At 38.2% G+C, this 24,686-nt stretch overlaps 2 protein-coding genes across 9 annotated transcripts in view; one reads left to right on the top strand and one right to left on the bottom strand.

The window, feature by feature from the left end:
- FBXL13 (F-box and leucine rich repeat protein 13) overlaps positions 1 to 24,686 on the bottom strand; it is a 211,205-nt gene that overhangs the window by 98,740 nt on the left and 87,779 nt on the right. For all 7 annotated transcript variants that reach the window (XM_045052289.1, XM_045052292.1, XM_045052290.1 and 4 more), the window contains one exon: positions 23,292 to 23,424. In XM_045052289.1, coding sequence (XP_044908224.1) covers positions 23,292 to 23,424 — 133 coding nt within the window. The remainder of the gene's footprint in view (positions 1 to 23,291; positions 23,425 to 24,686) is intronic.
- LRRC17 (leucine rich repeat containing 17) overlaps positions 1 to 24,686 on the top strand; it is a 116,853-nt gene that overhangs the window by 22,362 nt on the left and 69,805 nt on the right. The window contains exons 3-4 of one of the 2 annotated variants that reach the window (XM_003982691.5): positions 7,189 to 7,344; positions 11,555 to 12,284. In XM_003982691.5, the coding sequence (XP_003982740.1) occupies positions 7,189 to 7,344; positions 11,555 to 11,952 (554 nt within the window). In that variant the 3' untranslated portion in view covers positions 11,953 to 12,284. Of the gene's footprint in view, positions 1 to 7,188; positions 7,345 to 11,554; positions 12,285 to 23,609; positions 23,736 to 24,686 lie in introns of those variants that run through there. The other variant, XR_002153626.3, reaches the window with a different exon arrangement.

The raw sequence follows: 24,686 nt of genomic DNA, 5'->3' as shown, positions 1-24,686 counted from the left end.
CATGTCTTATTAGCAATGCCTTTGTGATGCTTAGATTAAAAACTTAAATTACAGGGGTGCCTGTCGGTAGAGCGTCTGACTTCGGCTCAGGTCATGATCTCAAGGTTTGTGAGTTCGATCCCCGGGTCAGGCTCTGTGCTGACAGCATGGAGCCTGCTTGGGTTTCTCTGTCTTTCTTTCTCTCTCTCTCTCTCTCTCTCTCTCTCTCTCTCTCTCTCTCTCTCTCTCTCTCTCTCTTTAATAAGCATTAAAAAAAAATAGACCCGGGGCCCCTAGATGGCTCAGTCAGTTAAGCTTCTGACTTCAGCTCAGGTTATGATCTCACGATTCATGAGTTTGATCCCTGTGTCAGGCTCTGTGCTGAGAGTTTGGAGCCTGGAGCCTGCTTCGGATTCTGTGTCTCCCTCTTTCTGCCCCTCCCCTGCTCATGCTCTCTCTCTCTCTCTCTCTCTCAAAACTAAAAAAACATTAAAATTTTTTTTAAAAACTTAAATTACGTATTTAAAAAACTAACACAAAGCTACTAATCCTAGACTTGGGTTAGAAAAATTACTTGATAAAGCTGAGGCTCTCCCCTCAAGCTAAAGATAATTTGCACTTGTTGCATCAGGTGATAAAGTTAAGTTTGCACAGTTAAGTTCATTGATTATCTGAGAAAAATGCCATCGACACAAAATCAAAGACTTCTACAGCTAGACTGCACTGTAATTCAAAAATAGATAACGTGTTAGGAAATATCTGCCATTTTTACTGCTTTACTGCTCTTGGGCCATTCAACCCCCCCCCCCACAATGAGCCTATTTCTGCCTTTGTCTTTTTTCCCATATTTTTGTCTCATATTCTTTTGGCAAACATCAACTTATAAAAACAGAAGTATTTTCTGTTTTCTTTCCTCAACTTATTGTTGTCTAAACACGACCTTCCAGATATGCCCCGTAAACTCATCCCCCTTGTGTTAAAATACACCTATTTACTGGAAACAATACACACTATATATATATAATAATACTGACTCATACATGAAAGGACAATTCAAGTTCCTCCAAACGTTAATAACTACACAAAGGAGAGCATATGTCATTTATATTACAAAATGAAGGGCAATTTTGTCTTTTAATGTCATACATATAAATTGCCTTCACTATTATTGATATAAATTTATGAATCAGTTGATAGTTTATTTTTTGTAAAAGCCATGGTCTTGTCTCTGACACCCCCTGTACTCTCAGGTACTGCCTGGAACAGGGCTATGTGCTTTCGACTGATGATAATAACTGTGCTGCCTTCTTTGCTCTTGCAAAGGCAGTAATTTAAGCAACCTTTAAAAATAAAAATACATAGAATTAAAAATCATGGCTAGAATTCAAGTATGACAATCTGTATTTAATCTGTAATTTTCCTATTTCCATTCTATAAATAGATAACAAATGTCAAATACTAAGAATGTTCAGCAATTCATCTCTAGTTCCCTGCCAAAGAGTAGTAATACTTTTGCTTATGCTCTACGTGTTAGATACTATGTAGAATCTAAAGAAGCCCAAAACATGCTGTCCAAGGTGGAACCAGCAGTGGTGTTAGTGAATAAAAGCTGTCTGCTAAAGGCTCTGTGTGCCTAAGACATAGCGGTTTACATGCATTATGTAATTTACTATTCAGCCTTCAAAGAGAACTATTACTACCCTCACAAAGGAGGAACCTGAGGTGTAGAGAAGGTAAGTTGCCCTTCTAAGGTCCCACAGGCAGTCCCAAGCCATTGACCACCATGCAATGTCATCTCTTCCTTCATGATTCCAGGTACATCAACCAAGAAAAATGTATAAAAGCTTTCTGGATGTTTTCTCCCAGTACTGATTCTCCTTTTTTTTTTTTAATTTTTAAAAAATGTTTATTTTTGAGAGAGACAGAGTGAGAGCGGGGGAGGGGCAGAGAGAGAGGGAGACAGAATCTGAAGCAGGCTTCAGGCTCTGAGCTGTCAGCACAGAGCCCGACATGGGGCTCAAACCCACACACCGTGAGATCATGACCTGAGCCGAAGTCAGACACTCAAGCAACTGAGCCACCCAGGCACCCCTACTGATTCTCCTCTTAGGCTCTGTATGATATATCATGTACATGAGCACACACAGAAAACCCAAATACAGATTACCCTAACTCAGAAGTTGTGCCTTTCCCAGCTGACAGATGATGAGTCAGATGGTGTGCATAGGGCACCTAATATGTGCCAGTTTGACCACACAGACCTCAAAAATCACTAATTTTGCTTTAAACATTGGACAGCACGAAAAAGAAATAATAGCTTTATTCACTGGGGGACAGGCAGTTTGCCAACAAAATGTAGTCTTCCAAAGGGAATAAATGTGAAATTAGTTGAAAGGCATGTTTATGCCACATTGAGGTAAATGTATTTGCCAAAAAGACATGAAAGAATTGAAAACTGCTTTTTTAGCTTTATGTTTACCAGAATCATTTACAATTTCTAAGGATTCATTTTACTTCTGAGATTTGGACTGGGGGCAATTATGCAGGTAAGGTACTTTCAGCTGCCTTTGAAGTTAATTTCATCGCTAGTTTAACAATGATTAATAATTTTTTATTTGCAAAATCAGGGTTATTTATGCCTCTTTGCCTACTACCACCAAGCCTTCAGAGTAGTTCTGATATTACTGACAACTAAGATATTGCAATCCCACTAAGGGGCGCCTGGGAGCATAGTCAGTTGTGTGACCAACTCTTGATTTCAGCTCAGGTCATGATCTCACAGTTCATGGGTTTGAACTCCAAATCAGACTCCACACTGACAGTGTGGAGCCTGCTTGGGATTCTATCTCTCCCTCTCTCTCTCTGTCCCTCCCCAACTTGTGCATGCTCTCTCTTTCCCTCTCTAATTAATTAATTAATTAAGAAAAGATAGCCCACTAAATGGGAAATTACATGGAGAAATTTTCCCAGTTCACTCCTCAGACTCAGCAAATTTTGGTTGGGGAATGGTAAGGTTTGTCGAGGGTGACGATAGAGTAGATGAGGTATGTTTTGAGTGTTTACCAAGAATTTTAGGTAGCAGCAAATAACAATGTGGTGCCTGGTCTAGAAATAGGGACATTGACCAAATTTGACTTGTGGCTATAATCTTTATCATTTTACATTTTACATCATTTTACATCACTATTTGCAATTTTCATTCAAGTTTAAGATAAAAGAACTAAAGAATCGTTTTTACTCATCACTACAACAAATAAGATTTTTCCATGGTTTTTCTAAGCCTTCTAGCAAAGGCTTTGGGTTGTATATCCTGGTTTACTTGTGGATCCTATTTTTACCCTATTTTTACTGCTGACAATGCCAAAGTTGGTTCTGCAATTCATAGTCCCTTTCCAGCATGTTCCACAGGCCCTGTCATACTGCTTACACTGAGTTTCAGGGAGTTCTCATAAACTCTTTTTTCTACCCATTTATTTGTGGTTTACCCACTTCAGCTTGTCCCACAGTGGTTGCTTGGGAGGTCTCTGTCATCCACCCCATGTCCAACCCAACAGATGTGGATTCAGCAAGCAAATCCCGATAAACAGCCTGCTTTCCAAAACCTAGGAGATACTGCCTGTGGTGGCAATGAAGATCTACAGTTCTTAATGGCCTCATAGGACCTTAATGAGGACTTGAGCTTTTATTCATAGTAAGATGGGAACATCTGGTGGATTAGAAGCCATCTGGGGAATTGACATGGTCGTATTTATGTTTTGACAGTTTAACATGGGCTTAGGACACTTTGGGTATAATCCAGACAAGAGCTGATGTTGACTTAGACCAATGTGGTAGCAATGGAGGAACTGAGAAGAGGTAGGATCTTGGGTATTTTGAAATAAAACTCTATTCTGCTTTTAAAATCTTGCTAAGAAGATGCCACAGCCATTTTCAATAATTATTACAAACATTATAATGTCCACAAATTATTCCTTTGATTTGTCCTCCGTTGTCTCCATGGTTTTTAATTATTGCTGGGATCTCCATTTACTTGTTTAAATGTAGGACCCCAGAGAGAATATAGCTCTTCACTTGGGGTCTTGATGATCCTAAAGGGGGGAATACCTCACTGTTGGAACATTATAAGTTCAACACTTAAAATCTTTCACCTTTCAATTATATTGGCAGACATAATTCTAAGTCAAACAGAATAGTGCCTTACCAAAAGACAAAAATAAGCTCACTCCATATTTTTTTATTTTTATTAAAAAAAAATTTTTTTTAACATTTATTTACTTTGGAGAGAAAGAGAGAGACAGAGGCGTGAGCAGGAGAGGGGCAGAGAGAGGGAGACACAGAACCCGAAGCAGGCTCCAGGCTCTGAGCTGTCAGCACAGAGCCCAATGCAGGGCTCAAACTCAGACCACGAGATCATGACCTGAGCTGAAGTCGGACACTTAATCGACTGAGCCACCCAGGTGCCCTGATCACTCCATATTTTAAAAGCATTTTTATTACAAAAGTGCTCAGTATCCTGAAATCATCAAACTCAATGTTTCATGAGCTCTTTTTACAATGTGTTATCTGTGATGAACTACCCCAATACTTAGTGGCTTGATACAACACACATTCATTATCTCACAGTTTCTGTGGGTCAGGAAACCAGACATGGCTCAGCTGAGTCCTCTGCTTGCAGATCCTTCACAAGGCTGCAATCAGTGTGTTCACCAGGACTCACGTCTGTGGTCTCATCTGAAGACTCAACTGGGAAAGGCTCCTCTTCCAAGCTCATGTGGCCATTGGCAGAATTCAGTTCCTCAAGGGTTGTTGGACTGAGGACCTGAGTTCTTTGCTGGCTATTTGCCAGAGGCTACATTCCTTGCCACGTGGGCCTCTCCAATCTTTTAAAGTAAGCCTCTGCTTACTTTATCAAAGTGAGCAGAAGAGAATCTGCTGGCAAAATAAAAGTCATAATCTCTTGTAACCTGATTGTGGAAGTGGCATCCACTGACATTTGCTGCATTCTATTTTTGGAAGCAAGTCATGGGTTCAGGCCATATTAAGGAGGTGTTTACACAAGGGCATACGTATTAGTAGAGAAGAACATGGAGTGCCTTTTCAGAAGCTGTCTGAAACATATCATTTGTTTAGGATATATTAGGCATCGTCCTAAGCCTCCACCATGAAGCTTCTATGGTGGGGAGGGGACAAAAATGAAAACAATCAGTAAAATGTATACTACATCTGATGGTGATAACTTACCATTGAGGAAAAGCAGGGAGTATTTGTTATTGCTAAACTGAAAACAGGAGACATCATTTTAAATACAGAGCTAGGAAGGTCTCATGGCCACCCAGTGTATTGACTCCACCTCAGTTCCTCCCCCACTCCAACTTTACCCTGTGCCAGCCTTGAGGATTCAAAGGCAGATGGAACAGCATGAAAGAAACAGAAAAGTACCAGGAGCAGAGTGGTTAGAAGCATATATTCTGAAGCTAGCATGTGTATTTAAATCCTAGGACTATAACCACAGGCAAATTGTGCCTCAGCTTCCTCATCTGTAAAATGAGAATAATCGTACTTAGCCCATAGGGTTCTTGTCACTTAATACTTGTTAGAACATACAGAACACTTCCTGCACATAGATACCAAGATACTAAGATCCCATCGAGACGAGAAAGCAAATTTAACAGTAATAGAGATGCTAAAGAAGGATTTACCAATTCCATTCCATTTAAGACCATGGATTTGGGGTCTTAAAGGGGAAAAAATAAACCTGAATCTTTATGAAAATAAATATACTATGGGCTAAGAAGTCATAAATACCAGAGTTTTGGTTTTGTTTTGTTTTGTTTTGCTTTTTTAGTATTTTGAAGAAATTATCAGCAATTCAATTATCCTGTTCCAAAAATATTATCATGGATAAATGGATACCACCTTTTATAAGCTTATTTTCTGTACCCAATTCAACAAATTTTATTCACAAAGCCTTTGGGTCATGCTATTTCTCAGTTATCAGTTAATCTGGACATTTTATTACTTCTAGTTTTCTTTTGTGGAAACAGGCTTGTGTCTCTTCACAGTTCTCACTTGCCCTACTTAAAATTAAATAAAACCTCCTTAGACTATTTTGCCAATGATTAAGAGGGCAAATATTACACTAAAATATAAAATAACACTATATTTTTTAGGAACTCCTGAGTGGCTCAGTCGATTAAGTGTCCGACTTTGGCTCAGGTCATGATCTCCTGGTTTATGGGTTCGAGCCCTGTGTCAGACTCTGCTGACAGCTCAAAACCTGGAACCTGCTTGGATTCTGTCTCCCTCTTCCTCTGCCCCTCTTCTGCTCACATTCTGTCTCTCTCTCTCCCATCCCCCCAAAATAAATAAACATTAAAATATTTTTTAAAATAACACTATATTTTTTAAAGCATAATTTAAAGAGAAATGTAAATAGAGACAAATTAGGTGAACCTTGATTTTCTATTAACCTGTGAAAGATAACCTGGACTCCTCTTCCAGAGGCTTTTTCTCTAGTAGTAGTAACAGTAATAGTGTTGTTGTTCCTGAGGTGTCTGGGAGTCTAGGAGTGCTGGAATATAAACTAAGTTACAAGGATTCAGGGAATACATGCTGAGGAAGAAGCAGGGGGCAGCAGGTCAGGACTACGCTTCCTCAAATTTTAGCATCCAGGGAAAGGAGCCATAAGATCAAGGTCAAAAGCTTTTTGTTAATTTTTTAAGGGTAGAGAGACCTGAGCACTTTTTGTTAGCAGAAAAAATCGAAGTTGAGGAATGAAATGAAAACACAACCCAGGGGCGGCAGTTAATAGTGAAAATTCCTTCCTTAAGCAGATGGGAAAGGATTGGAAGGGACACACATACAGTGGTTTGATTGATTTCACTTCCTTTTAGCTTTTTTTCCCCCTAAAGCTTCCCAGGTGCTTCTACTGGACAGCCAGGAGTGAGCCCCACCGCCATGTCTAGGACATTTCTCTGAACAGCTCAGCAAGGAGTGATATCCATTCCTTTAAGCCTGACGCACCTGGTCCAGGAGGCTTTGTTGGAGTTAGCACATTCTATGTCTCATTCATACCAATGTTCTTTAGCTTTAGATGATCCCTTTCCCCTTTATCTTTAAGAGTTGACCCTTCAACCACAGGTGGAACAGTAACTAAGAAGATGGCATGGGAGGAAACCTCGATAACCGGAATGTTATTAATTTTTCCAGAGCTGAAGAAAGTTCCAAACAACATCCCTCCAGACATTGTTAAACTTGACTTGTCATACAATAAAATCAACCAGCTTCGACCCAAGGAGTTTGAAGATGTTCATGAGCTAAAAAAATTAAACCTCAGCAGCAATGGCATTGAATTCATAGATCCTGGTAAGTTCCACAGAGTAGCCCTTTAAATGGGTGATGAGTATTCTCCAGGGTTTTTTTTTCCCCCTTTATGGCAACATGTATGGTAAGTACAATTTAGTTTTGAAAAACCTATATAATGAAAATTTTAAATTAAACATGATGCCTAAATCAGAATTTGTTTGGCACTCAGAGAAATATTTACCAAAATGTTGCTTTATGAAGGATATAATACTGTATATTACTAAGCAACAGTTATTCAGTTGGTCCAAATAAGTGTTTTGTACAATGGATTTTAAAAATAAGAATATGTGGTCAATAATATATTAAACATGTAGTGACTTTTAAAGGGAAATTCAGATTTGGCATTTTCTTTGCTATTCATGAAGTTCCAATTTGTTTAAAGTAAACTTGAAACAATCTGCTAAGTACCAAGCTCATAAATTCATATAAAATGTGTTCAAGCCAGAGCCAGATGTATTTTATCTAATCCCAGATCCAGATTATTTTTCTTTTCCATCCCTCAAATCTCTTCTCCATTTGCTAATAATAAAGCCTCTGGCGAAAATGAGCATGTTAAGTAAACACACTGGATTTGGAAAGAACTGAGAATTACTGCAATATTGATCAGATTTGGAACATACATAACACACATGCCTTCATAGTGCTGCTTCAATATGAAAACTCCAGTCTATAAAAATGATTATTGATACTATTAATAATATAATGCTAATGTTATAAATGTTTTCAATTCAGTTGTTACTTCTGCTTTGCTTAATGATAATTTAATGTCATTAATACAACAGTAGGATTTTAACATTGTAGAAGTACAAATTGAGAATGAATGTTCTGGAGCTGCAAAGGCATATTTTAGTATTTGTAACATCTTTTAAAATATTGAGAAATCATAATTTAAGAGGTGGCTGGGTGACTCATTCGGTTGAGCATCCAACACTTGATTTTGGCTCAGGTCATGATTCCAGGGTTGTGGGATCGAGCCCTGCATCAGGCTCTGCACTGAGCTTGGAGACTGCTTGAGATTATTCTCTCTCCCTCTCTCTATCTGTTCCCCGCTCACACTTGCATTCTCAAAAAAAAATCATAATTTAAAAATTTCCCAAAGGAACAGCATTATGCTACACTTATACCTTAGCCTGTATAGAGGTCAAAAGCCATTTTCATTTCACAGTGAATAAGAATACAACAGAGATATCCTTCTCCCAAATGAAGTGATCATCATGTTAGTGTGGAGGTCAGTGACTGATAGCCAGTCTCCACAAAGCCAGGCCACAGGGTGAAGAATCTGGAGATGGAGACCCTCTCTTGCTGCAAGAGAACCAAAGAATTGCAAGACAAGCATGCCTTGTCACAGGTCCTTGGGCTTTCACATATCCAGAGTATCAGTGCAATCGAGTTTTAGAGTTATCTCTAAAAGAGACTGAAATGTTTGTTATTCTAATGGCCTAAGTTAAATTTATTAAAGTAGTGAGTAATGGTACAACAATATTTTAATTGTAATGGAACCAGTGTATAAAGAAAACTAGAGTAAAATGAAAAAACAGTGTAGAGATAGATAATAATGCAACGTGGGTTTGTTTTACTTCAAGTGATATTTTTCCCTCATCAACTATGAAGTTCCCATAATTGCAAGGATTCCTTTACCATCCTTGAGATCTCCTGAAGCCTCCTGAACTTGTTTACCCAATGTGTTTTCCTTGCTGACTCACAAGGTGAACTCTTGTTACCAGCAATAGTATTCTTGTTTTCTCCTTTGTTCAGTTCAGTCCCAGGAAGGTATTTTCTACATTAACAAATATGTGTTGAGCACCTGCCAAACGCCAGCCACTTTCTTGGTATGTCTTCTGGAACAACAACAAAAAAATCTCCACACTTCAATAAGTCAAAATAGCCTAAAGAAGTTTCTAAAATAAAAGACCTTCTATATTTCAGGACCTATGAGATGAAACAGTGTCAAAGTAAACTCTGTTAACTACTTATGTTAGCAGGTATACAAATGCAATGAGATTTACTGGGGTCTTTTAATGTTTATTTATTTTGAGAGGGAGCAAGCAGGGGAAAGGCAGAAAGAGAGAGAGGGAGAGAGATAACCCCAAGCAGGTTCCACACTCAAAGCCGATATCAAGAGTTGGGCACTTAACCAACTGAGCCACCTGGTGATTTACTGGTTTTAAAAAGCATGAAATAACAATCTCATAAAATGCCAGACTTTAATGCAAAAGAGAGAAAGAAGACACCCTATTAAGGATTTATCTCCTTTGAGAAACAAATGAAAACCAGCTTTCCCAAATGCCTGAATACATATGGTTTAAGTAAAAACTATAGCACTTTCAAAATAAAATCTAGGAATGTTTTCACATGCTTTCAGTCTAAAGGGCTGACTTGTTTCAAGGAAAGTAAATTGTGAGATCATTGACTTACAGAGTGTTGGCAAATAGGGGGGAAAATGCAGTGTCTTCAAAGCTGTCATCATACTGGCTGACGTTTTGCTCCTCCCCTGCCCCCTGCCCTCTCCCAACACTCCCACCCAGGCCATTGCTTTTGCACCAAAGTAGAAAGAATTCTTTTTAGGGGAAATTATGCATTTTGTCTGAGAACAAATGATATGAAAATGGTTCATGATATTGGTATTAGAGCACATTTTCCAAATCCAAAATACAGACATTATATACCCTAAGTATTTTTAAACAGTATTAAGGGGTTCTGGGTGGCTCAGTTGGGTTAAGCATCCAACTCTTGATTTCAGCTCAGGTCATGATCTCTTGGCTATGAGATGGAGCCCCATGTTGGGCTCTGTGCTGGGCGTGGAGCCTACTTAAGACTTTCTCTCTCTCTCTCTCTGTCTCTCTTCCTCCTTCCCTCCCTCCCTCAAAAATAAATAAATAAATAGACAAACAAAAAACCGTAATGAGAAAATGTTTGAAATAGCAGCAAAATGTTTGAAATCAAAGTTGACCAGTGAATTCTAGGGTTAGTCCACATCAACTAAAATCTATGTTTAGATATCCTTTTTACCCCTGGAGGGGGAAAAAGAGTTTTGTTGTCTTATTTCGTGTTACATATTTGATATTTGCTAATTATCCACCCTCCAGCAGAATTAAATACATATGGATTCAGAACTGATAGCTACCACAGCTTGCCAAAACACAACCAGATGTTTTCAAAATGTTGATAAAAATTGTTTAGTTTTAGACTCTACAGGAATATCATTCCCTCCCCCTAAAAAGGGAAAACCTTCTTCCTAGGCATTTTTAGAGTTTGCTGTTGTCCCAGGGAACTGTCAGATCATCACCATACACATTTTTTCATTTTTTATGCACTTATGTCTTACATTTGAAATATTTTCCTAATTCATGCCCTTTTTTTGTGGCATCTTTCCAGTGAGTATTTAAAAAATGCACATGAGCCCAGAAACCATTTTTAGAAAGCTAACATAAAAGTGATTTTTGAAATAAAATATTGTAGTCAATTAAATCAAGGGAAAAGCTTTGTGTGAGCAAAAACATACTCCGGAATTTTGCATTGAGACACATTACCGTTACGAAAATAAAATTAAGACCAAAATCCTCCAACACGGAAATTCTCTCCACAAAGGTAGTTGAGGAAAAAAGAAAACATTTATTATTGAATAAGCATTAAACCAAGATGTGACGCACATCACAGGCAATCTTCTAAGCGATTGCAAAGCTGAAAACGCAATACTTCCATGTTTTCAGGATAAGTAACTCGTCCTCAAGTGAGAGGGCTTGACAGCATTGTCATACATAGGGCATCTTCACCTTATCTGGTAATTGAGGTGGCCAGTTATGTTAGCTAATTGGCTTTACCCAGAGGAAAACAAATTCCATCTTCGTGACTAAGGAGCAAGGCCCCTACCCTCCCTCAGAAACTGGGAGATAAGGGTACTGGCTCCCCTGACGTTTACATTTCAAAGAGATGGCTCTCAGGTCCTTGAGGACGACATTCCTGGCTCATAAAGTTGACAGAATCCCTGGTTAGGCTTCTAAAGGATATGTATACATTTCAAAGAGAGGATAAAGTACTTAAAATTACAAGTTTTCTAAAGTAAAGCTCTGAGAAAAAGGAGAGGAGGGAATTTTTTTTTTCAACAAGGAGAATTAAGTCTCTCATTTTTGTGTATATGTCCTTATAATACGCCATACAGTTGCATGTAACCCAGCTACTCATTGCGTTAATAACTACTTTCTGTTTCTAGCTGCTTTTTTAGGACTCACACATTTAGAAGAGTTAGATTTATCAAACAACAGTCTACAAAACTTTGACTATGGCGTATTAGAAGACTTGTATTTTTTGAAACTCTTGTGGCTCAGAGATAACCCTTGGAGATGTGACTACAATATCCACTACCTCTACTACTGGTTAAAGCACCACTACAACGTCCACTATAACGGCCTGGAATGCAAGATGCCTGAAGAATACAAAGGGTGGTTTGTGGGAAAATATGTTCGCAGTTACTTTGAAGAATGCCCCAAAGACAAATTACCAGCCTACCCTGAGACATTTGATCAGGATCCGGAAGATGATGAATGGGAGAAGATTCATAGGGATCACACAGCCAAGAAGCAAAGTGTAAGAATCACTATAGTGGGATAACTTAGGAATTGTTTTGGTTGCAACTGGTTTTGAATTTGCTATACCGGTGTCAGAAAACCATATGTTTACATTTTGATTAACTGTGTTGCCTATTTATGCAGGGTTATCCAGTTACAGGAAGGTTCCCTTAATTATTATTTTTATTGTGAGAAATTCTAGCAACCAAGGGAATACTTCCATCCCGCTTGCCTGCCTGTTTGCAGACCGGCCTTTGGTGACGGTTCCACACTGGTAAACTGCGGGAGTTGGGTCCTAATGATGGCATTGGAATTTCATAACATCCTGTATATATGTTTTTACTGCCTTTTGAAAATAAAATTTTAAAAAACTTGGTTCATTTTTATATGCCTTGTGAGAGCTGCTTGTACACACCTAAAGATGATCAAAGTGAAAATATATGAGCGCTTAGGAATAATAAAATATCATTCTCTCCCCTCTGCCCCCTCCCACTTTTTTTTTCCAGCAAGTCAGCTTATTCATAGAATAAAATTCCATTTCTGATTCCTGTGCATTCCAAAATGTGATCCTGGCAAACCCAAATTTTCAAGTGCTCTTCACTGATTCTTGCAAAAAACAAAACAAAACAAAACAAAAAACTGTCAAGCTAGACCTGAAGGAGAATTGTCACAAACAATAAATAAGAGAATCTGAGATTATATTGGAGACTGGTCAGAAGATGGGACTCAGAAGAAGTTGTAGATGGTGTGAATCATAAGCAACGAAGAGGTATAAACACTAGTGAATGTGGAAATAGTGCTGATTTTTGAAAGAATTCAGACTGGGGAGCCACCTGCCAGTGGGAAATGCCTGAGCCCTTCCTGCTAGGCTAATATGTCAAGCATAAACAAAGGATGAAATTAGAAATCAGGGTCAGGATTTGGGATGAGGTAGAAGCAAACAGGAGGCAGTGATATCAATAGCAACTGAGTAAGGAGGCAGTGTCCAGGAGAAGCCCCATGATATGGGTTTGCAGGTTAGAAATCACTCACCCGGAGAAGCAGATCAGCACAAAAAGAGGAAATGCCTGGAGACAAACCCCATCAGCTTGTGTTTTGATAGTTAGCTCTACTATTACAAAAATAAAATGAAAAGAAATATATACATATCCTTTACAATACCACTTTTTTCGGGATACCTTGCTGGCCCAGTCAGTTGAGCAACTCTTAATCTCAGCTCAGGTCGTGATCTCACAGTTCATGGGTTCGAGCCCATGGTGGGCTCTGCACTGACAGTGCAGAGCCTGCTTGGGATTTGGTCTCTGTCCCTGACCCTGACCCACTCTTTCTCTCTCTCTCTCTCTCTCTCTCAAAATAAATAAACTTAAAAAAAATTTTTTAAACTTTTTCCTTTTTATAGACATTTCCCTTTCACTCTGAGTTGAATACATTTTCATTCTTCTATCAAGGTATTCCTACAAAGTTTAGCAACTGGTCTCATTTGATCCTTGCACAAAGCATAGAAGATAGTATATGACAAATAGTTTCTTTCATATACAAATAGTATATGACAAATAGTTTCTTAAGCACCTACTAGATGCCATACACTGTGCTAAAAGCTTCACATATTCTATTTCTAATTCTCAACAAGATCCCTCTGAGGGAGGTAATACTATCTGTCTTTTCTAGATAAGGAATCCAAAGCTTGGAGTTTAGGTAGCTTGGATAACGTCACAGAGCCGGCGGGTGACAGAGCCAGCATTCAGGTCCATCTTAGCCCTGGCTGCCGGGCAGGTGTGCAGAGCACTCTCACAGTCACTGTTGGCCACGGCTGCCTCACATCAGAACTTGCAGAATCAGACCCCAGAAGAGGAATAGGTACCAGGAAAATTAAGCCTTTTTGTCCAGAAACACCCGCGAGGGCAGCTGGCAGGAGAGAGTCTTTGGCCCAAGAGTCTGGTATCATTTAGTACATACCAGAAACCAAGAGAATGGGATGCTGGAAGAATTGCTGGAGCTAGTGGTTCAGGGAAGGACCCTAGATTATGAGGTTCTAACCACTCTGCCCATTTTACCAGTGGTTGGAATTAGGGGGAGAGACTTATGCATACTTGGGTCTCAATGCAAATCTTCACCTTACTGTTCAATCTGTTACCAGAGTGTGAACGTTCATGAACACTCAGAATAGTAAGGACACAAGACCTGAAACAGCCAAGATGTGACAGTGGAAAAAGCCTGAGTGGGACCTCAGTAGGAGACCAAGTCACGTGGTAGGGACACAAGGGTTCTGGGAGGAAAAAAAAAAGAGATTAAATCCGATTCAGACAAAGGGCCCATGTTACTCTCTGGTTCAGTTTTTGGAGGCTAGTTGGTGATTTGATTGGTTGATTTTTATCGACAGTGTCACCCTCCAGGTCTAATTGGAAATAAAGCGCTAGCAATGCATAGAAATTGATCCAGACCATCCAAAAGTAAGTTAGAGTTGTTAGTATCTCCCAGGACTGAAATTGAAGTACATTTTTGAAAGCTTAGGATTTGCCCCTTCTCTGTATCAGAGTTTATACTTTTCAGGGAAGTATAGTTGATCAATGATGGAATGAACAATTAGGTACATCCCCTTCTGCCAATTTCTTGATAGTTTAATAACTTGCCTTTGAAACTGCCTTCTGTTCGATAGATGATGAGGGTCAGGAGATTTAAAAAAATAAGTATATTTTGTGGCAGTCAAAAATATAATAATCCTGAGAACTACATATTTGAACATACATGTTTAAATGTCACTTGGCTATTTATCCAAATGTTACTTGAGTATTTGGATAAATACTCAAGTTTTGTTTTGTTTTGTTTTAACTTTCCTGCTAATCCTGAAATTCCCTAATTTTTCTGAAGTAAGTAAGATTCACTTCAAGCTGAGGTCTCTTGAGTCCTAAGTCTGAGTCAGCTCAGACCTACTGCCTGGTTATTTGGGAAAGATATTTAACATTAACCAGTTCAGAGTTGTCATTTACTAATCATTCATCCTCTGGAGCTTTATGGCCTATATCAACTAACATCTGTTTCTGAAAAATCTGTTTCTCCTGCTCTGGCAAATAGAAGCAATTCAGTACTAAGAATCTACTTGCCTAAATTCTATGAGAAATCGAGGCTCCTTTCTTCAGGAGGTGTGGGGTATTGGTGTGTACAGGAAGATGTAATATGTGACTAACAAATCCGTATCAATGCTAGAATGAATAAGAACAACACGAACGTGGCAGGCAGACTGGAAAATTACTTCATAATCCTGTTCAAAAAAATGTCAATATTGTATCTCACAAATTCTAGAAGCATAAACATGCAACTCCAAGGGTATCCACAAGTCAAAGCTTCTTCCGGACTGCTCTAATCTTGCAGTCATTGAGTGAGTGTAGAAAAATTAGGGATGGCTCCTCATCCCTAATATATCTGTTTTACTCCAGCACAACAACACAACTGCTGAACTTAAAAATCACTTGTGGGGGCGCCTGGGTGGCTCAGTTGGTTAAGTGTCCGACTTCGGCTCAGGTCATGATCTGGCGGGTTCATGAGTTCAGGCCCCACGTCGGGCTCTGTGCTGACCGCTCAGAGCCTGGAGCCTGCTTCAGATCCTGTGTCTCCCTCTCTCTCTACCCCTCCCCTGCTAGTGTTGTGTCTCTCTCTGTCTCAAAAATAAATAAACACTAAAAAAAAAAAAATCACTTGTGTACCCTTGCCAAACATTTGCTAAAGTGTTTTAGCATATACTCTGCACACTTGATTGTCACAATATTAGAGCAAGCATTTTCTCCCCTGCCTTCATCTGCCTTTTAAACATTTTAAGATAACAATTTAAAGCTAATTTTATTATAGAGTTTTTGCAGACCAGGATTTTGTACAACTCTTGTGGCCATTCAGCCAAACAGCTCAAATAATCAGCCAGTATTTATCTTCAGTGTAACAGTCAGAAAGTCAAACTTCTTGCCAAAAATGTGTGTAATTCTAGACACACCAACAGACTAACCTTAGCTGGGGGGAAAAAATTGAAAAGCTGAAACATCTCTGAGATTGGGTTTTATTTAATCTTGATACACTCGAGGTAGCTGGAATTAAAACTGATTTTATTTAAGTAATCCTTAGCAAATTGAAAATATCACAAAGATGAGATAAGCATTACATTTACTTCCTTAGAAAATTAAGGTCTACTCAGGCTTTCATGTTTAATTTTTTCCATGATAAAGGCATTTTTACCAAGAATTACACTTCTAGATAAATACTAAATTAAAAAAAAAATTTTTTAAGTTTATTTCTTTATTTTGAGAGCGAGCAAGCATGAGCTGGGGAGGGGCAGAGAGACAGGGAGAATCAGAAGCAGGCTCTGCGCACTGCCAGCACAGAACCCAATGTGGGGCTTTATCTCACAAAAAGTGAGATCATGACCTGAGCCAAAATCAAGAGTCTGCCACTTAACTGACTGAGCCACTCAGGTGCCTTAATACTAAATTTTTTTCTAATTTTTTTTTTTACATTTATTTTTGAGAGACAGAGCACAAGTCGGGGAGGGACACAGAGAGAGAGAGAGAGAGACAGAGACAGAATCCAAAGCAGGCTCCAGGTTTTGAGCTGTCAGCACAGAGCCTGTTGTGGGGCTCAAACTCACAAACTGTGAGATCATGACCTGAGCTGAAGTCAGATGCTTAACTGACTGAGCCACCCAGGCACCCCTTAATACTAAATATTTTTAAGTAGACAACAAAATATCAAAAAACTTGACAGGGGGCCCAGGGTGGCTCAGTCAGTTAGGCATCTCTTGATTTCAGCTCAGGTCATGATCTCACTTTTCATGAGATCGAGCTTCACATTGCCTCTGTGCTGACAGCACGGAGCCTGCTTGGGATTCTCTCTCTTTGCCCCTCCCCTACTCACTTGCTCTCCCTCTCGCTCTCTCTTTCTCTCTCTCTCTTTGTCTCTCTCAAATAAACTAAGTTAAAAAAAACCCTTAAGACAATATTTTTGGCTCTTTTAGACCTCAGATAAAATATAAACTAAGGTCCACGTATCTATATATATGATACAATAAATGAAATACATGTGACATATAGAAGATATTGTTATCTGATGTAAGGAACATATGCCATTGTACAGTACAGAATTTTCATTTTTTGGCTCTCTGTATTTTCCACACAAGTTGCAATTTCATGTTGCCCGTTTCATCTCCATCCCAAACTTCCCAGTGGACTTTGTGCATAGGCATCAGGAAAAGTATTTATGTGGAAACATGTTAAAAAAAAATCCAGGGAAGATTATAGCCATATATGCCAACATTTTAAAAGAATATAAACCTCAAATCAATAAGCTTAACCTTCCACCTTAAGAAACTAAAAAAGAAGAGCAAGCAAAACCCAATGCAAGCAGGATAATAAAGATTGGAGTAGGGATAAAATAGAAAATAGAAAACCAATAGAATCAATAAAAATCAAAGTTGATGTTTAAAAATCATGTTCATAGCAGCATTATTTCACAATAGCCAAAAAGTGGAAGGAACCTGTGTCTACTGATGGATGAGTAGATAAACAAAATATGGTTAAGAACATCTAATGGAGTATTTTTCTTTCTTCTTTTTTTTAATATGAAATTTATTGTGAAATTGGTTTCCATACAACACCCAGTGCTCATCCCAACAGGTGCCTTCCTCAATACCCATCACCCACTCTCCACTCCCTCCCACCCCCCATAAACCCTCAGTTCATTCTCAGTTTTTAGGAGTCTCTTATGTTTTGGCTCCCTCCCTCTCTAACCATTTTTTTCCTTCCCCTCCCCCATGGTCTTCTGTTAAGTTTCTCAGGATCCACATAGGAGTGAAAACATGGAATCTGTCCTTCTCTATACGACTTATTTCACTTAGCATAACACTCTCCAGTTCCATCCACATTGCTACAAGAGGCCATATTTTATTCTTTCTCATTGCCATGTAGTATTCCATTGTGTATATAAACCACAATTTCTTTATCCATTCATCAGTTGGTGGACATTTAGGCTCTTTCCATAATTTGGCTATTGTTGAGAGTGCTGCTGTAAACATTGGGGTAGAAGTGCCCCTATGCATCAGTACTCCTGCATCCCTTGGGTAAATTCCTAGCAGTGCTACTGCTGGGTCATAGGGTAGGTCTATTTTGAATTTTTTGAGGAACCTCCACACTGTTTTCCAGAGCGGCTGCACCAGTTTGCATTCCCGCCAACAGTGCAAGAGGGTTCCCGTTTCTCCACATCCTCTCCAACATCTATAGTCTCCTGTTTTGTTCATTTTGGCCACTCTGACTGGCGTGAGGTGATATCTGAGTGTGGTTTTGATTTGTATTTCCCTGATGAGGAGCGACGTTGAGCATCTTTTCATGTGCCTGTTGGCCATCCAGATGTCTTCTTTAGAGAAGTGTCTATTCATGTTTTCTGCCCATTTCTTCACTGGATTATTTGTTTTTTGGGTGTGGAGTTTGGTGAGCTCTTTATAGATTTTGGATACCAGCCCTGTGTCCGATATGTCATTTGCAAATATCTTTTCCCATTCCGTTGGTTGCCTTTTAGTTTTGCTGATTGTTTCTTTTGCAGTGCAGAAGCTTTTTATCTTCATGAGGTTCCAATAGTTCATTTTGCTTTTAATTCCCTTTCCTTTGGAGATGTCTCTAATAAGAGATTGCTGCGGCTGAGGTCAGAGAGGTTTTTCCCTGCTTTCTCCTCTAGGGTTTTAATGGTTTCCTGTCTCACATTCAGGTCCTTTATCCTAATGGAGTATTTTTCGCTCTTAAAAAAGAGAGAGATTCAGATATGAGCCTCCACATGGGTGAAACTTGCAGACATGATGCTAAGTGAAAGAAACCAGGCTCAAAAGAGCAGATATTGTATGATTCTACTTATATGAGGTAGCCAAATCCATAGAGAAATAAAGTATAATGGTACTTGCCATGGGTTGGTAGTAGGGAGAAATGGGGAGTTCATATTTCATGGTTCAGAATTTCAGTTTTGCAACTGAAAAAAAAAAACTTGGAAAAGTTCGGGAGGTGGATGGTGATGATGGTTCCACAACAATGTGAAGGCACAGAACTGTACACTTAAAATGGTTAAAATGGCAACTTTCATGTTAAGTATATTTTGCTACAACAAAAAAAGGACTAAAAGTTGGTTATTTGAAATGATCAACAAAATTAACAAACCTGTAGCTAGACTGACCAAGAAAAACAAGAGGGAAGACGAAAATTTCTAAAATTGCAAATGAAAATGATGCATTACTGCTTACTTCACAGGTATAAAAAGGATTATAAGAGAATTCTATGCACAATTATGCCTCAACAGATTGGGTTACCTACATGGAATTGGCAAATTCCTAGGAACACATAAGCTATCAAACTTGACTCAGGAAGAAACATAAAATCTGAATACATCTCTAACAAATAAGTATATTAAATCAGCAATCAAAACACCTCCAACAAAGAAAAACCTAGGGCCAGATGGCCTCAGTGGCAAATTCCACCAAACATTTAAAGAATAATTAACGCCAATCCTTCTCAAACTCTTCGAAGATGTGGAAAAGGAGAAAATAGCTCCTAACTCATTCTGCAAAGCCAGTATTACCCCGATAACAAAGCCAGGCAAAGACGTCACAAGAAAGGGAAACTATAGGCCAATATTCCTTTTAAATATAGATGTGAAAATCCTCAACAAAGTATTAGCAAAGAAAATACAGCAGCATGGTGAAAAGATTATACACTATGAATAAGTGAGATTGGTCCCAGGAAAGTGAAGGTGGTTCAACATATAAAAATCAATCAATGTGATAGCAGCATATTAATAGAATGAAGAAAAAATCTCGGTGAAAAAGCATTTGACAAAACTCAACACCCTCTTATGATTAAAAAAAAAAAAAAGACTTGGAATGAAAGCTTCCAGAGATATGTGCCCTGCCATTTGTCAGAAACTCACCCCAGTGTTCAACCACCATTGCCAACATGAAAATCTTAGGTCAAACCAAAACCTTAAATGTTGCATCTTGAGTCCATTTTCTTCCTTCAAAAAAGAGATTCATTTAATAGTACATTTTTCTGGAGACAGAGAGTGAGTTTGGGTGGCTAGCACACTTTTTAAGTTTTATTTAAATTCCGGTTAACATACAGCATGATATTAGATTCAGGTGTATAATACAGTGATTCAACAATTCCATGCAATGCCCAGTGCTCATCACAACAATGCACTCCTTAATTCCCATCACCTGTTTAACACAATCCCTCCACTTACCTCCCCTCTGGTAACCATCAGTTTGTTCTCTATAGTTAAGAGTCTATTCTTAGTGTACCTCTTTCTTTCTTTTCTTTCTTTCTTTCTTTTCTTTCTTTCTTTCTTTCTTTCTTTCTTTCTTTCTTTCTTTCTTTCTTTCTTTTTTTCTTTGCTTGTTTGTTTTGTTTCTTGAATTCCACATGAGTGAAATCATAAGGTATTTATCTTTCTGTGACTTCTTTCACTTAGCATAGTACTCTCTGGTTCCGACCATGTCGTTGTAAATGGAAAGATTTCATTCTCTTTTATGGTTGAGTAATATTCCATTGTATACATACTACTTCTTTGTCCATTCATCAGTCGATGGACACTTAGGTTTTTCAATAATTTGGCTATTGTAGATAATGCTATAAACTGGATGGCTAGCACATTAAGGCTTGCAATTATTTTGTTAACTCTTTATTACTAATAAAGTAATAAATTCATCCAAGATAGCAGACTAAGCCCATATTTCAGCTTTCCTCTCCTACCCAAATTCTGAGAAATAATTTTTTTTTCCAAAAATCTGTAATATCTCTGGAAAACAAAACAGGAATGGTATTGGTGGATCAGAAATTAACAGTTCCTAAAATTCCAAAGGCAGACATGACCAGACTGAATGAGGAACAAACAGAACATGGCTGCTGTAAAAAAAGGAACAGAATTATATCTCTATAAAGAGTGTATCCCAGAAATAAAAGATATAATAATAATAACACTATTCTCATTAAAAATATGAAAAAAGGAGTCAAGAATAAGACAATATGGCTCCATATCCCTGCTACTGGGAGAAAAAAAAAGGAGAAATAAAAGATATAAGACTAGGAATGAATGGAAATAAATGATCTGCCTGTAAAACCCAAAAGAATCAACTGACAAACTGTTAAAACCAAGAAGACACTTTAATATGTAATCAAATACAATAACATAAAAACTATAGCTTTTTTCAGTATCAGCAACCAGTCAGAATTATCCAATTTGGTATATTTTATTTACTTTTCTATTTAAAAAAAATTACAGATACACTTGAAACTCTTTGTGAAACTTTTCCCCATTTCATTCAACTCTGTCCACCTCAAGAGATAACCACTATCTTGCATTTGGAGTTTTCCTTCTCATGCATGCTTTTTACATTTTCCTTAAATATGTATTATTGAAATTATTTCAAAAGGTAAAGTATATATTATTTTGCACATTGAAAACTTGTATGCAAATGGTATTAGATTACATATGTCATTCTGCAATTTGCTTTCCCTCATATATCTCTAGACTCATCCATGTTGGTATTTACATGTTTATGGCTTTCTTTCTCATTATCTGAAATCAGTATGAAGGTACACTTTTCTAAATATGTTTTTTTTCTCATTTCCAGAAATATATAAGGAAGCTGAAATGCACCTTAAAAAACAAATGGGTTGGGGTGCCTGAGTGGCTTAGTCATTGAGTGTCTGACTCTTGTTTTCAGCTCAGGTCATAACCTCACAGTTTGTGGGTTCATGCCGTTAGCACAGAGTTTGCTGGGTATTCGCTCTCCCTTTCTGTCTGCCCCTCCCCCACTCACATACTCTCTCTCTTTCAAAATAAATAAATATATATGTTAATGCAATGGACTGAATGTGCCCCTTGGCCAAATTCATATGTTGAAATCCTAGCCCCCTGTGTGATGGTATTAGGAGGTAGGGCCTTCAGGACATAATTAGGGTAGAGCTTTCATGAATAGGATTAGTGCCTTTATACAAGGAACCCCAGAGATCTCTCTCTCCTCCTCTCTGCCATGTGAGGACACAAAAAGATGACAACCGTCTATGACCTAGAAGAGGGCCCTCTCTAGACCTGATCTTGGACATCCAGCTTCCAGAACTGTGGGAAATAAGTTTCTGGTGTCTATGAGACTTTATTATGACAGCTCAAACTGACTAAGGCAATTAAATACACATGTCACAGTGAAAGTACAAAGCAGCTGGGAGAAAATTGGAAATAACCTCAATATCCAAACCGAGAATCATAACCCTAGACCAATGAGCCAGCTGCTCAATAACCTCAATATCCATCAAGAGGAAGAAAGTTAAATAAATTATGCTACATTCACAGTATGGAAAATGAGTTTAACGATTTAAAAAGAATTTAGTAGTTCTATATAGACTGACATGGAAAGATTTTCAGGATATAAAAGAAAATATAAAACAATATGATCCATTTCATATTAAAATTTTTAATTGTGTATTTTTAATCACATATATGTAAATGTATCTTAGAAAAACAGAAAACTAGGGGTGCCTGGGTGGTTCAGTGGGTTAAGCACCCAACTTCAGCTCAGGACATGATCTTGTGGTTTGTGGGCCCACATTGGGCTCTGTGCTTGCAGCTGGGAGGCTGGAGCCTGCTTCAAATTCTGTGCCCCGTCTCTCTCTGCCCCTCCCCCACTTGTGCTCTGTCTCTCTCAAAAATAAAATAAAAACATTTTAAAAATTTAAAAAAAAAAGAACAGAAAACTAATACCATTGAATACCTTTGAGTAAGTTAATGGTTTTGAGGGAGACACAGGGAGGTTTTTTGCTTTTTACTGTCTATTGTTAGAATTTTTAAATTGATAATATATTCTTATATTGTATTTTTTTTAGTAGATGAATTGAATATACATAGATAGACAAATGCTAAACCAAAAAAAAGTAGTCAGTAAGAATGGACAAAGGACCGGAGCATCTGGGTGGCTCAGTCAGTTAAGTGTCTGACTCTTGGTTTCAGTTCAGGTCATGATTTCATTATTTTGTGAGTTCGAGCCCCATGTTGGGCTCTTGTGTTGGCAGCATGGAGCCTGCTTGAGATTCTCTCTCTCCCTCTCTCTCTCTGCTCCTACCCTGCTCACATTGCCTCCATCTCTCTCAAAATAAATAAACTTAAAAAAAAAAGAATGGACAAAGGACCAACTCCCAGATCATACAATCCATTAAGAGTTGACTATATTATAAGCATTTTAAATGTTTTTAATTGGTATCCTTATGGCCTAAGACCATAACTGAAGTTTCCATTTTATTTTATATTTTTCTTTATATTTGTTCAATTAAAAAACATAAAAGCAAGACAAAGAGTTGTAATGAACATACTCACTGACAGATCTCAAGGTTTTCAAGCGGAGAATACAACCACGAAAATTCAAACGCAGCACGTTTAGACGCCACCTTTGCAAAGTAGACACTATATATTTATCTGTGATGATGTTTTTTACTGTTGAAAAATCAATCTAAAAAGGATAAACAAAAGACGTTAAGAAGTGAGAAAGATCTTTTGCATGTAAAAATTTTTAATATTTTTAAAGCACCAAGCAACATTTCTTCACCACATCTCTCATTTTTTCATTTCTTTGTTTTCATGGTCATTCTGGAGTTTAATTACAAACACATTTTTTTTGTTCATGGTCATTCCCAGGTTTAATTGCAAACAGATTCCAAATGTCCAGTCCAGGTCGACAGCTGGGAGGACAAGAGTCTCACATCTACCCCACAACAGAGTTGATTGTCTTGGAGTGACCTGGATAGCCCCCCATCGCCCCAGGTGAGCCCCAAGGCTGCTTCAGTGTCAATGAACTCATCCTGGGTTCATTATTAATGTATGCCTGCTTCTTTATTCATGAGCACAGACTATGTGTTAAGTTCTTGACTATGGAAAAGACAATTCAGAGTGAGAGATTTATAGTGGCCTTTTCATAACTCATAATTTGGAGGAGGGAGGTCTGGAGAGAAGGAAAGAGGACTGACTGTACCTGGCTGATTGCATGTAAAATTGAAGAGCACAGAGGTTTATGTGAGTGCTGAGTGACGAGGGCTGGTTGACAATAACATTGATATCATAGTATTAATAATGTCTTTCAGCTACAAGATTAAGTTTATGAACTTCCAATTTCTCACTGCCTTCTGAGCACAGCTATTCTTTGTGCTAAAATGTTTGTTTTAGCTGTGCCACATTTGAGCACTCCAAAATGAAGGCAAAACTAATAGAAGATGAAGGCAAACGTAGAATTGCAGAAAGAGAAATGTGCTGAACATAAAGCCTTCCTACCCAGGCTTTGTTCTTCACTGACATGTGCTCAGATTTTCTCTGACTTAACCTATTGAGAAGTGCTAGTTTTTTCTGCCAGGGCAGAAACGCTAGCTTTTTCTGCCAGGCTTCTGCAGGATTTGTCCTGATCTTAATGTCATATATATTCTTTCTCTTTCCAATCATTTGGATTCTTTTTTTTTTTTTCCTAATTCTTTACAGGTTTTCCAAAGAAAAAAGTAACATCCCCAATCTGTCACATAAGAAAGAGATTTATTACTTTAAACCATTGATTCTCAAAGTATGGTCCTGGGACCAACAGCATCAGCATCACCCTTGAACTTGGAAATACTAATTCTCAAGCCCCACCCCAGACCTACTGAGTTAGAGACTCTGGGTTGGCAACCAGCAATCTGTTTTAACAATCCCTTCAGATAATTCTGATGCATTCTGAAGTTTGATCATCAC

This window comes from Felis catus, chromosome A2 (assembly GCF_018350175.1).
Source record: "Felis catus isolate Fca126 chromosome A2, F.catus_Fca126_mat1.0, whole genome shotgun sequence".
Lineage (NCBI taxonomy): Eukaryota > Metazoa > Chordata > Mammalia > Carnivora > Felidae > Felis > Felis catus.
This window is presented reverse-complemented; position numbering and strand designations above follow the sequence as displayed.